A 14,529-nucleotide genomic window follows, 5' to 3' on the forward strand; every position below is an offset into this window, starting at 1 on the left:
TTGTTGTTGTTGTTTTATTTTTTTACGTAACTTTCGTAATCCTCGATTATAAATCCTATTGACAATTTTTCACGACGAATAAATTGATCCAATAATATAAAAAAGACAAAAGTCAAATCGAATAATAAAATGAAGACAAAAAAAAACAAAAAGAAATTCATTGAAGTATAAATATAATATGTGAACGTTGCATTATTATTTTTCCGAACTATACACGCAAAAGAAAAAAATCTATCGAGACGTCTGACAATTCTTAATCGATATTTATAAAAAAAAAAATAAAAAAAAAAAAGAAAATAAAAACAAAAAACAAAATGATTATACACTGGATATAAATTACTACACGTTAAATATCTATATTCGTATGAGTGTAATAAAATACGTCGAATAAACGTTATTTTAATACGATTGTGTTTGTGTGTGACGAGTCGACCCGTGACGGCCAAATATACAAATATCATTTTTTAAAAACTAAAATATTCGGTAGAATCGTTCTTCTATTTTTCTTTTCTTTTTTTTTTTTTTTCAACGTTACACGCAATAATATTCGCACATTCGTTCGTAATAATTTCATTCACGCAACATAATTCATACAAATGTTCCTTCTCTTCCATACTACTTAACAAACGCTCACGTATATTTACAGTTTACACCGGAGATGTAATAATTTCGTGTGATAGGAAAAAAGAAATATTCTTTCGTTCATGCTCAATAAGTTTAAAACATTAATAATCTCGCGAAAAAAAAAAAACATTTCATTCGTTCCATAATAAAAAAAATAAAAGAAAAAAACGGGGTAACACGATTTGGGCGTGGCGAAGCTTGATAGAATTTAAAAGAAAAAAAAAAAAAATTAAAAAAAAGTACAGCAATAAATATAAAATCGACAAAACGAGAAAATGCGCGAAGTTTTGATTTTTTTGTTTTGTTTAAATCGAATTTTGTTTGTTAATATTCTTCGTTAATTATTATTTTACTTACGATTATTTAATCGTGATCGATCGAAAATGGGTATATATATATATATTTTTTTTTTCTTTTCTTATCGATTGTATCTGTCAGTCGATTTATAATATATATGTACACGTATAAATAACGAAGGCACCAAATGGAATTAACAATGAATAAAAATTACACCGAATCGAAAAATTTTCTTTCCCTTTCTTCTTCTTCTTTTTGTTGTTTTGTTTTCTTATTTCTGTTACATCTTTCTTCCGTAAACATTTTTCAAATTATCCAAATGGTAAACGCAATTGACAAATTTATCGAAACAATATATAATCAAACAACGAGGATGATGATAAACATTTTTCATTTGCTTTTACTTTTTTCTTGTTGTTGTTTTTTCTTTCAATAAATAGTTCATATCCTGTGATGAGTATTTTTTTATTTACTTAGGTTTAACACTAACGACTGACTCTTCTTCTTCTTCTTATCGTTTCGTTTGTACGATCGATAATTTAAAATTGAAAAACAATTTTCCGAATTTGTTGTTATTCATCAAAATTTTTGTGTCGATTTTGAAAACAAAAAAAAAGCCGAACAATTTATATTGATCTTATATACTTTTTGTAAGCAATTATAATAATGCAACGGTATTCATTATAGCTAATGTTTTTCTTTCTCTCTTTATCTCTCTCACTTTCATTCTCACTCTCTTTCTCTCTCTCTCTCTCTCAATATACAAATAATTAACAAATACTTATTATTGTTTCAACGGTCCATTCGCATGTATATATTTTCGCAAATATATCCTTTATTATTTTTTCTTTCGCGATAATTATTTAATTTCTATTATCAAGCAAAATTAATAAATATCGGCCGTATTTCTTGTTCTTTATTTTCTTTTTTATTGTTGTTGTTGTTGTTGTTATTTGTTTGCATTCGCGCGTATGCGAAGGAGAAAATTCGTTAAAATCAAAATTATACAAACAATAAATCGAAAGAAAGATCTTTGATCCTGTAATGAAAAAGAAAGAAGAAGAATAATTTGTAGAAAATCTAATAACGTGATCCTTTTTAGAGATAAATAACGCGAATACACGTGAAATTGATGAAAAAGCAAAAATTATATATAATCGTAATAGTAATAATAATAACAATAATAATAATAATAATAAAAATATTTAGTATTATATTATATTAATAATGGTGTGTGTATGTATATATATATGTATATATAGAAGTAATAGGAATCTTTTTATTCTTCTTTACAGCTTGTAACACTAGAAAATCAACTATCTCATTGACGGGCTGTGATTAAGAAGAAAGAATGAAACTATCTGGCAAACGTAATAAATAATTATAACAATTGGAACAACTGTTGAAGATTATTATATACACATATAGTATTGTTTTTTTAACGCAGAAAACGTTTATATTGATTACGAATTCTTATAAATGTGTGTTTTATAAATGATTAATTTTATTATTGCCCGCATTCTTGATTAAAATTATTATTATTATAATGTATACCATACGCGGGTGTATTATTATATACGTAACTATGTTTTCGAGACTGACTTGAATATGTATGCGCGTCTATGTGTCTGTATTTCTTCTTCTATTTATTAGCTTTTCTTTTTCTTTCTTATAGATTTAGCTCGTAAACGATTTTAGAACTTTCTTTAGTATAATAGACGTATATATCATATATTTAATATATGTAATATACTCGTATAAATCTATTAGTTTTTACCGTTTCCATATATGTATACGTGAATATAAATTAATGATAATCATTAGAGATAAGAAAAAAAAAGCAATGGCATTAAAAACCATTGGAATCGTTTCAGCAATGCTAATTTATATTACAAAGTTATGGAGAAAAAAATAAAAAAAAAAAAAAAAAAAAAAAAAAAAAAAAAAACTAAACTAATAAATTTTAGGCAATGTAATATAATATATGACTATTGTTAAATTCGTCTGTTTCAAAAATATCATAATCTATATGTAGTAGAATAATAAAAATTGTGTAGAAAATCACGTGTTTTCTTTTTTCTTTTTTTTTTTTTTATATATATATATATGTTAGTTTGTTAAAATATTCCCGCTTACAAACTTAATATCTAATTCTTTGCTTTATAGTTTCAATCAATGTTTACAAAAGAAAGAATTAATCGATGAATTATCTGAGCGCAACAGTATTATAACAAATTCGTTAACATTTTTTTACGTTGACGCATCACAAGATGTTTATAACATTTCGTTAAAGACATTTTTTTTCTTTTTTGTATGCATACGTATCAATGTATTTTGTGATTTTCTGAAATAAACAAACAATTACAAAAAAAAAAAAAAAAAAATAGATATCGAACATCAAACCAAAATAAAAAAAAAAAAAAAAACGAAGAAGAACGTCGAATCGTGAAACACTTATACTGATATATAATAAAAAGAATATAAATACAATTACAAACTATAAATTAGAGAAATAATGGAAACGACAAGATTAAATTGAGATGATGATGATGATGGAAGTGGGTGGATTGGTGGGGGGAAGGGGAATTAATTAGGATGATTAAATTGACAGTCTTTAGACTAACAATTGTATAAACAAAAATATAAACAATAATTATCACGAATTGCAATTATAGATAGATAAAGCTCGTCGTCTATTTAAATTCTAATATCGATGTTAAAATTGTAGATTTTGATTGTAATAATGTTAACACTTAATATGTATGTCTTTCTAAATTTTAGAGAAAAAAATATTTTTCAATGTTACTTTTTTTTTCTTTTTTCTTTTCTTTTCTTCTTCTTCTTCTTCTTTTTAAATAAATCCTAATGATAAATAATTCGAAATACTGATTAAATACGATGAGTTACGATTTTTTGTTTCTTCTTTTCTTCTTTTTTTCTTTCTATGTGCTTGTTAAATAACACGATCCCTTATTATTATTATCATTATAATTATTATTATTCTTTTTTTTTCTTTAAATATTATTATTATTATTATTATTACTGTTATTGTTATTATATTATTACTGTTATTATTATTATTATTATTATTATTATTATTGTTATTTCTCGAGGAAAGCGAAAATCGTAAACGCGTTGTTATTAAATTATTTGCCATATTGCAAAATCTTTCCTCACCTATGCATTGTGCATAAAATAGCAATAAACAACTACCAGTGTGATTCGTTAATATCGTACAGGAATGTAGCCTACGTTTAAAGTTGTCATTCCTAATGCCAATGGGGAATTATAATTCGTAAATAATAATTCGTAAATAAAAATAAAAAGAAAAAAGAAAAAAAAAGAAGAATTAAGAAAAAAGATTAGAAAAAAATAATAATAATAATAAAAAAAAAAAAAAAAAGGAAAGGAAAGAAAAGAAGTCCTCTTGCGATCAAAAGGGAATTACGTTAGCTGTTACGTTTCGGGAGCAAATATTTTCACCGTATTATCTTGATTTTGCATATTAGAACGCATTGCTCGGCGTATTTCTTCCATTAATTCTCGTCTCGCTTGCACCCTTGCTTCTCGTGCTTTTTTATTGGCTTCTCTGTTCGCAGTAGGCTTTGTTTTATGAACAGGTGTTATACGACGTTTGGCAGTATTACCATTCTGCGAATGTGATGCATTATTTTTTTTCTCCGGCACAACCTGAAATGAAATTATCAGCGAATACTTTTATTTATTTTCTCTCTCTCTCTCTTTATATAATTAATAATTATAGGTGTATATATATATGTATTGAATTATAGGACGTACTGGATTTTTTTGTTTACCATTTATATTCTTCTTTTTTATAGGATTGAAATAAGGAAAAAGAAAAAAGTAGGACGATAATATACTTGTTGATCTTGGTTTTAGATATCGTAACACTTGGTTTGTTTTCCTTTGTATAAGATCTTATCTAATTTATGATCGCGATTAAATGCTGCTTCAAAAATAGGATCCTTTCGAAAGAATTTATTTATAATAATGTGTGTGTGTGTATATATGATTAGAGATCGTGATATACATAATAATATTCGAACGTAAGTTGGGAATTATTATATTAAATTGGCATTTACAAGTAATAAACAAGTCTTTCCTTCTCTAAAAAACAATACTTGTAAGGATTGATTTGAAAATATATTAATAATAGACCAACGATACCGTATATGTACAAATACAAAGACAATTGACAAAGCATCTTGTTAGAATTTAAAAACGAATATGCATTATTTACCTTGATAAAAATTTTATTACAATTATTATCGATAGTATTATTATTTTTCTTTCTAATGTCTATGCAATTTATTATATTGTTGTTGTTGTTGTTATTATTATTATTACTCACGTCGTATATTTCAATGGCCTTTCTACCAAGTGGAATATATTTTTCTGATTCTAAATAGGATTGAATTTTTTGATTAAATTCTTCGCTTAAATCTCGTAATGTTTTGATAGATATATTCGAATCCATAGGATCGCAAGGTTTCAAAGCAAAACCCGTAATATCAGTTTCGAATGAATCGAAACTTTTCGTCATTATTCCGTCGTTCGACGTATTGTTGTATAAAGAAAATGTTGCGATAGAACGCGAATAAATGAGTTTATTGCAATTCCATTCACGCGAATGCGATATCTCATTATTGTTGTTGTTGTTATTGTTTTGATTATCCCTGTTAACAGGTATTACATCGTCTACAGTACACTTATGCATTTCGTTTTTCAATAATTTCGATGATATATTTTTATTAGATAATTTGTTATTCAAGGACGTTACGATGGACGATACAAATCGTTGAAAATCTTGACGTTTGTCGGATAATTTGTTAATATCGAATAAATATAATGTTTGATTTTTGTCGCCATTAGCACAACACAGATTTTGATTATTCGTCAAAATATATTCGCAATCCGTAGATATGTTAATATTACTCTGATGAAAATTGTCCTTATCCATAACGATACAGCAACTTGAGTTATCCTGATAATTATTTATTATCTTTTCGTTAGATAATAATTTGTTGACTTTAAAAGATTCCTTTTTTCTTTTCTGATCATATGGTTTTATTTTATCTAACTTATTATTAATATGATTATTATTATTATTATTATTATTATTAATATTATTATTATTATTGGGAGAATTTTTAATAGACGTTGTAAATGTGGAATGATGCTTACCGTTTCTATATAATCTTCCTAATTGTTTCAAGGTCTCTTGCGACAACGGAATGAATGGTTGCGAATCAATCGGAGACCATACGATAGCGTTAGGCGATTTTTCTCTGGATTTCGAATATTTCTTTTCTTTCCCGACAATGTCCTTGTTTATTTGCATCTTTTTATATACATTCTCATTTGTATTTTGTTTAATTAAAAGATTTTTTTTATCGATATTTGATTTAGATTTATTATATTTGTTAACGGTAGATTTGAATTGTTTCGACGATGATGCTTCTTCTATTTTTTCACGATTGAATTCGTTCGGTTTGTTCAACGATCTATTAATAATTTTATTCGACATTCCTTTAGTATTATTATTCGAATTTATTGTTTCGATTGTTCGATATTTTGTATTTTTTTGATTTGACGTGCCAGGTTTAATCATTTTTTCATTATTAATAATTTCATTGTTATTATTATTAGTATGAATATTTTGGAACATATTGGACATTACTTTTTTCAGATTATTATCGTTTTGTAAATTTTGACGAATTCCTTTAGGTTTCTCTATAGGTTTTTTAACGATTCGCGTATTATTTAATTTGTTGTATAAATTTATTTTAGAATTTCTTTTCAATGATTTCATGGGTTTCGATTTAGAATGATTAGAATAATTGAAAATTTGACTATTTGCGTATTTCATTGTTTCTTCTTGCATATTAGAATTATTTATAATTTCTCGTTTACTTTGCAAATTTGTTTTACTTTCATTCGATATAATTTGATCCGATGTATCATAATTATAAACATTTTCGTATGTATCTTCGGAATCATTTTCATGGTCGTCGAATAAAGGATTTTTTGTTTTGAAAATATTGATCTCGTCAGAAAATGTTACGCTATATTGAGACCTTTTAGAATTTTGTTTTCTAATACTGGACGATATACTTGGCCGAGAAAAGAAATTCACTTTTGATATAATATTTTGCGATTGATTTTCTTTTATTATTATATCATCGTCGTCGTTGATATCATTTTTCAAATGTTTCACTTTAAGGTGAACAAATGCTGTTTCCTTGTTATCCACCTGATTAATTTGATCTATTTCATTTTTCAAACATTCGCGTATAGGAATATGAGATTTAATTTTAGGTTTGATTATTCTATAAGATGGTTTTTTAACCGGAAAATTAAATAAATTATTTTTTCGCGTTTTAATACGATTATTCGTCGTAGATTCTTCTTCAATGGATAAACACGAAGTTTGTGCCGATGTATCTTTGATAGGAATATTATTTTCCTCCATCGTAGTGAATTCTTCTTTAAAATTTCTTTCGACGTTATCTTTCGTATTTATTTTATCGTCGTAAGTTTTAAAATTATCTTCGTTTGAAATTATATCAGAGTAAACGTAATTCTTTTCGTAAAATGATTTACAATCGGGATTAAAGAAACGTTCACGATTTGTGTATTCGGGAATACATCTTTCAACGATTATGATATTTTTCTTTGATTTCGTTAAATCTTCATTCGATAGATAATTATTATTATTATTATTTACGTCAGATATTTTATCGTTGCACGTAGATGAATATAATTTTAAATCAATATTCGTCCTATCGTTAGAATTTGTATTAATTTTGTCCGTATTATTATGCAATAATAAATAGTGACACGCTTTGGAAGGTTTCAATTCTTTCGATATGCATTCATTGATATTTTTAGGAACATCATCATCGAGGGGTATTTTTTCTATGGGAATCTTCGGTACTTGGATTGATTTCTTACGTCGGGATTTCAAGGAAGATGGAAGTTTAGATTGGACAGTAACTTGACATACCTCTTGCCACTGCGATTTTTTCAATTTTTCAATTTGCTCGAAGAGTTCGTTTACTTGAACTACTTGTAGCATCACCATATCCCAAAATCCGGCCAAGTCATCGTTCGTTGTTGGAAATGCTTCGCCTGGCACTTGATTCTAAATATATTACAACAGAAAAAAGAAAACAAAACTGAAATAATATAACTTCTTTGTCGAGGACAAATTAGAAAAAGTTTTTCTTTCTAGTTATTTTTAAGTTTCAGAATATAAAATGAGATTTTCGATATATTTATTTTGACGAATTTCAATTTTTCAGTGCAGATTTTTGATATTAAGGTAGTGTTATAATAAAATCACTGAAATTTGGTTTCCAAAATTAAAATTAGATTTAAAAAGTTTAGAAATGAAAACCTACACTTAAAACGACTGCTAACGCAACATGCGTGTGATGCTACCAAATTATTATTATTATCATCATCATTACACAAAGGAAAAAATATTAAATTTGTTGTATTAGATGTGTTGTTTTTGTTTTTAAAATTAATTCTTCAAAAATATTTCCGGCCTTAGGCTATCATAAAACTGTTAATTTTAAACCCAATAGTATATCAATTTCTAAGAATGATAGCTTACAATATTTTTTTGACATAATCCTTCGAACTGTTGCATCTTTTGCGAAGCGAGTAATCTCGCTTTGCCAGCAGCAGATCTCAATTTACCAGCTGCTTCCTCGGGTAATGCAACGGGATCGCCACTGGCCAACTCTGCTTCCGCTGACGCAGCTAATGACAAAAGTCTGTCCGTTTCTTGTTTCAACAGCTAAGGAGAATATATAGATATAGATAAGTTGAGCAAACAAAATGGGAAACATTGACTTGTGTCAAATGACCACATTCTTTCTTTTTGTCGGCCGCTATAACACATTATACTGTTATAACGTTATCTATTATACTTACTTTCAAAAAATAATTTCCATCCTTTTCCTCAGTCGTTTTCTCTGTCTCCTGCATTTGTTTAGCAACGTTACCGGAACTAGCACTAGGTTCTAGAACAGGTAACACTACCTTAGGTGCTGCGGGTTGTTGATCCGGTATACTCGCTATGCTGTTATTGTGTTGAGTTCCTGATTCCGTGACACTTTCCGATACGTGTGCGGTTTTACATGTTTTAGATTGTTGCTCGGTTTTACGCGGAGCTGGCGATATCCTGATTTGCAACGGAACATCAATAATCATTACTATAACGTTTCATTTTTATTTGTCAAACGTGATATTGACGTAAACAAAAGAGAAACAAACCTTCCAGAATATGTTAATTACCTTCGCAATGGTTTTATTATTTGTTCGGAACCATCTGTTGGTTTTCTAGAACTGACGACAGGAAGTTGAGCACGGAATTCAGGTCGAAGATGTCTTAAAACTGGCAAATTTTTCAATGATTCTTCCGTATTAACGTTGTCCATCGAAGTATCGCTATTATTACTAAATTTATTGAAACTATTGTCAGTAACGTTTAGTTTAGTAACGCTGCGTTTAAAAAAGAAACCCTGTGCCAGAGCACCCGGACCGTACAGCCGTTCAACGCGTTGTTGGATGAATGATTTTTCGCTGCTAGATGAGGTATTCGTAGTTTGATTTTCTATATCGATATTTGAACCGTTTAATATACTTGTTTCGCTAAACGACGTATTAGAAACTGAAAGAAAAAAGAAACAAACAAACGAACAAACAAATGTTCACAATTAATTACTATCTTGAGTCATTTCAAACAAAAACTTATAATATTATATAATTCTTACTATTTATCGTAGAAGGTTTAGGTGAAGATTCCGCAAAACTCGGTGAAAAGGATTTGTTTTGTTGACCACAAGACATCATTTGAACGATCCCAGGACTCCTTCTCGAGGAAGAATTTACCCTAATGGGACTGACGTCCGGAAACGTTGTATGTAAGGATACCCCTTTATCGACCTCAGAGAAGCCCTGACATATACTCATCGTATTTCTTGTTTCTCTATCAGTTTCTATCTTACACTCTTCCTTCATGCCATTAGAAAAACCATTTTGTCGATCCATTGCGAGCGGCGAAATTGATTGACTCTTAGGCGGATAATGATGTATCGGAACACTTAAATTCTCGTTTGATCTAAACAAGATAAATATAACCTAATCGTATTCGTTCTCGCTAATCACGATAGAAAACGACATTTAACTGCGAATTTGATTAATGCAAACAAATACTTAACACATTTATTATTATTTATTACTAATTAATACAGAAGTGAATTTCTCGTAAGTATTAAAATGATTCTAGTGTTTCATTAAATAACGAAATTATTGTAATCTAATATCTAACATATACACGCATAATTTGCATATTTTTCTCGTTGACACTAATTCGCAGTTTACCGATGATCGATTGTTCGTGTTTTTAAATGTTACATTGTATAAAGTACTTACTTGAAACCTGCAGGACTAGTATCCCTAGTAATCAGTCTTGTTCCAGGGCTGCTATCTCTCGATCGGAAACCTTCTCTCAATTTACTATCGTACCTGGTGATGCCCGAGTAACCGCTTATACTGCAAGCCAATCCCAAGTAACTCGGTTTTTTCGCTGTCAGCTGTTCTTGTTGCTCGGGACTGCAACGATGACCATTGCTGACGATCACCTTATCATCGGGAGGAGTGAGATGTGACTTTTGCAGCGTCTCGCTGCTACCGTTCACCAAATTTTCCGGCTTTTGTTGTTCACCGTTACACGACAAGTTCAGGCTGTGCAGCGTTCTCTCGGATACGGAATCTACGGTATTCTCTGTAATATTCGTAATACCGTTTTAAATTTATTCCGAAAAAAAAAACAAGAAAAAAGGGAAAGAACAAAATTTGCAAGACGTAAAGTAAAGTAAAGTACTAAAAAAAAAAAAATAAAAAAAAACTACACGCACGATTTCGAAGATTCAAATGTCTATTCCCTTAATTCCTCCTACCTCACCAAAAAAAAAAAAGAAAAACAAAGAAAATTAATACACAACAGCAACAACAACGCACGAAAATGGATAAATATCCTAAAAAAATAAAAAATGACGGTAAGGGTAAGCCAAGAAGAAGTAGTAACGCGTTTTAAAGATGATCGAATCTCACACTCGACGGAGACTCGAGGCAGGAATAACCCTGGAACGGTAAAAGGGTCTTCTGGTGCTGCTGGTCTGCTGCTGTTGGCTTTGCACGCGTTTCGGTCGTCTCTTGGCACGCACCACTACCACCAACGGGAACCTGCCTGCCTGTCTGCCTGTCTGTTGCCTTACGGGCAACACTTCGGTGCCGTTTTACTTGCGGCTTAAAGTCTAAATTCGATTGGCATTCGCGGTCTAACGAAAAGCACGACTAGAAGAGATTTGTTTCAGAGGTAAGGTGAACGAGGCGCCAAAGGAACGAAGGAAAGGAAATCTTTCTCTCTCTCTCTTTCTATCTTCTCTTTTTCTTTCTTTCTTTCATTGGAGAATTTTTGTTCATTCGAGTTGCTGGGTGAGTCCTCTCTTTCTCTCTCTCTCTCTCTTTCGAAAGAGAATGTCTATCTTGGGAGGAAGTAGAGATGTAAAGTGTGTACGAAAATAAAGAAACAAACAAATACCACAAACTTGTTCGAAACTCTATCTGCTTTAAGAAGAATAAGAAGAAGAAGAAGAAGAAGAAGAAGAAGACCGCAAGAGGATTAGAAGGTTTCAAGGTTTCAAAAAAAGGGGAGCGAGGGGCTGGGGAGAATAAGATAAAGAAAGAAAGAGAGAGAGAGAGAGAGAGAGAGAGGGGATGGGGGTGCAGATGGGGTGGGGGAAGAGATAACCGCAGAGATAGCCAACCTGATCGGTCGGAGACGGAACGATCGACGTCCAAGCTGCAACTTCCGATGCTGTCCTGACTGGTCATGTTGGGTCGAAGATGATGAGGAGTATGATGTTGTTGTTGTTGTTGTTGATGATGATCGAGTTCGTCGCTAGTGGCGTCCGGATCGAGACGATGATAATTGATAGGTTGTACGGCCAAAGAAAAGGGTCTTGTTGTTGTACGTCGTGGAACTGAGCTCAACCCAGTCCCGGGTTGTACTTGGGACGTCGCGACGCAGGAATCTCCAAGAAATTCCTCCTCCAGGCCCCGTACTACTACCTCGGTTGGTGTTCTTGTTCCTGGTGTTTGCGTTTGTGGTGTTCCTCCTCCTCCTCCTCCACCTCCTCCTCCAACGCCTCCACCACCACCCACCACCCCACGTCGGCTCGATTCGCGATCGACCCCCGTTCGACGACAATCCCTCGACGACGACGACGACGATGCTGGTTGTTTTTTCTGCTTCTGTTTCTGCTCCTTCTCCTCCTCCTCCTCCTCCTCCTCCCCGCAACGATTCTCGTGCACGCTGCACCGAGTTTTTATTTCTTTTTTTTTGTTCTGGTTTTGTTTTGTTTTGTTTTGGTTTGTTGGTTTGATTTGGTTTGGTTTGGTTTTGTTTTGGGAAGTACTTTTGGGATTTATCTTTATCGTTTTCTAATATATTTTCGTATTCTCACGATATAATAATCGATCTTTGAAATTTTTGTCGAACGTCATGACGTGCCAATGATTTAGTTATTATTATTATTATTATTATTTTAATAAATTATCAAACGTTATGAGGGAGTTAAATTTTGGATGATTGTTTTGTTCACACCGTATTGTTCGTCGTTTAAGATTCAATTATGTAAATGAGAGAATGTAGAACATTCTCATTGGAATTTATGCGATTTACATGTATATATTTTTCTCTTTTTTTTTTTACGAGCTAATTCATAATTATACCAAATTATGTAGAAAGTATATAAATTAATTTTTCAATTTTTCTTTTCTTTTTTCGTTTTCTTCTATTGGGAATATGTATTTTTAATGAACTTTAACTTACGACTTTGAGTAACTTTCTTTTCCATCTTTTAAATAAAGATTAATATTTTTACATAATTTATGCAAAATTTCTTGTACAATTGTGAATACTTTTCTTGCTTGATCTTTTTTAAATTGAAATATATGAAATAAAAGTTCGAAAAATAATACTATAATGTTGCATTCGTTCATCCACGACCGACACGGTTTCTTTCTCTTAATCGTTTACGATCACGTTAGTTCCAATCGACTACTTTTTTTTCTTTTTTTTTTTTTCGATCATGCTTATACCATCTCAAGAAGTTTAACATGGATGTTAGATGGCTTCGATAGAAATTCGAATTCTTCTCGCTCGAATAAGCACGATGAAGGAACAAAAAAAAAATAAAAAAAGAACGAAAGACGCTACGAAGAATGCAGTATTGTTATATTTTTGAATTTGACGATAATAATTTTCAATCTTTGCTTATACATTTTCTTACACTTTAAACTATATATATTTTTTTTTGTCTATATTTGTCGTCGTTTTCTTTTTCTATTTATTTATTACAAACAATCAATTTATTAGAAAAGAAAGTTTCATATTTCTCGCGACACACACGATCGAGCATTCAACGAGTCTTCCTCATCGTCATCATTTTCTTTTACTTTCGCGAACGCGAATGCGAACGCGAACGCGTTTTAAATCGGTCAACGTGGAATTTATAAAAAGAATAAATAAAAACGGTAAACGAAACGATAAAATTACTCTTTTGACATAAATAGATTCGTCACCGACATTTCTCTCGCCGTTTCACGCGAAATTCTGAGAGGATTTTTTAAAAAAGAATTTTCTTTTTCTAATAAAAATAACAATAATAATAATAATAAAATACGTAACAATTTCGATATCCTTGATCGCGATCAGGATAGCGTAACCCGCCAATTAAAATCGCCAATCCTTTTTTTCCTTTCGCCCCCTTCCGTACGATTTCTATTAATGGTCGAGTACAAAATTGCAATATTTCATATTTATGATGATCGTTACAAGAACGAAAATCACCTGTAAGTAGAATAAATGATAATTAAATAAATAAATCTTTGGCAACGTTTGATATCGTGAGAACACGGCCATTAAAATCCTTTTTTTTTTCATTCGTGTAAAGCAATTTATACAATCGGAATTCGGTGCAGTGTTTCCCTATTTCATTTTTTATTTCGTAAAATTTCTATTTTTATTTTCTTCCTTTACCTTCAAGACAAATTTCATGCAGTGGCAGCGTGATTGTAAGTGAAATTCGTGATCATTTTTGTGCTCCGACATTATTATTATTATTATTATTATATTTCTTGTTGTCTTTCTTTCTGTATTCTCTCGAAAATCATCAAAATCCATACAGAAACAACAACAACAATAACGACAATGACAAAAAAGTGTGTTGATTTTTATCATTTTTTTGTTTCAATCGTTATTTACAAAGTGTTTAGCGAGTAGACAAAATTAGGAGGAGGTGACGGTGGCGGTGACAGTGAAGGGCAGGCCTGAATTAAATGCACAAAATGCAACGTGCAGCAGCGAAGCAAGATTGTGCGAGTCGAAACAACCAACAGAAGGTGTGGGGGGGGGGCCCCGAAAAGGTTGGGCAGAATGACAAGGGGGGACAGGGGGATAAGAAATCATGCTTGATCGTGAAATTATGACGATGAATGTTATTATCG

At 30.7% G+C, this 14,529-nt stretch overlaps 1 protein-coding gene across 6 annotated transcripts in view; it reads right to left on the minus strand.

The window, feature by feature from the left end:
- Positions 1-3,966: 3,966 nt before the first annotated feature.
- LOC122526269 overlaps positions 3,967-14,529 on the minus strand; it is a 42,586-nt gene continuing 32,023 nt past the window's right edge. For all 6 annotated transcript variants that reach the window (XM_043649577.1, XM_043649578.1, XM_043649572.1 and 3 more), the window contains exons 7-14: positions 11,787-12,334; positions 10,390-10,741; positions 9,729-10,075; positions 9,250-9,625; positions 8,887-9,136; positions 8,564-8,749; positions 7,949-8,086; positions 3,967-4,611 (exon numbers count right to left, since the gene is read on the minus strand). In XM_043649577.1, the coding sequence (XP_043505512.1) occupies positions 4,378-4,611; positions 7,949-8,086; positions 8,564-8,749; positions 8,887-9,136; positions 9,250-9,625; positions 9,729-10,075; positions 10,390-10,741; positions 11,787-12,334 (2,431 nt within the window). In that variant the 3' untranslated portion in view covers positions 3,967-4,377. The remainder of the gene's footprint in view (positions 4,612-7,948; positions 8,087-8,563; positions 8,750-8,886; positions 9,137-9,249; positions 9,626-9,728; positions 10,076-10,389; positions 10,742-11,786; positions 12,335-14,529) is intronic.

The sequence above is a fragment of the Polistes fuscatus genome, unplaced genomic scaffold (genome assembly GCF_010416935.1).
Source record: "Polistes fuscatus isolate 324 unplaced genomic scaffold, CU_Pfus_HIC Scaffold11, whole genome shotgun sequence".
In the NCBI taxonomy this organism is placed as follows: domain Eukaryota; kingdom Metazoa; phylum Arthropoda; class Insecta; order Hymenoptera; family Vespidae; genus Polistes; species Polistes fuscatus.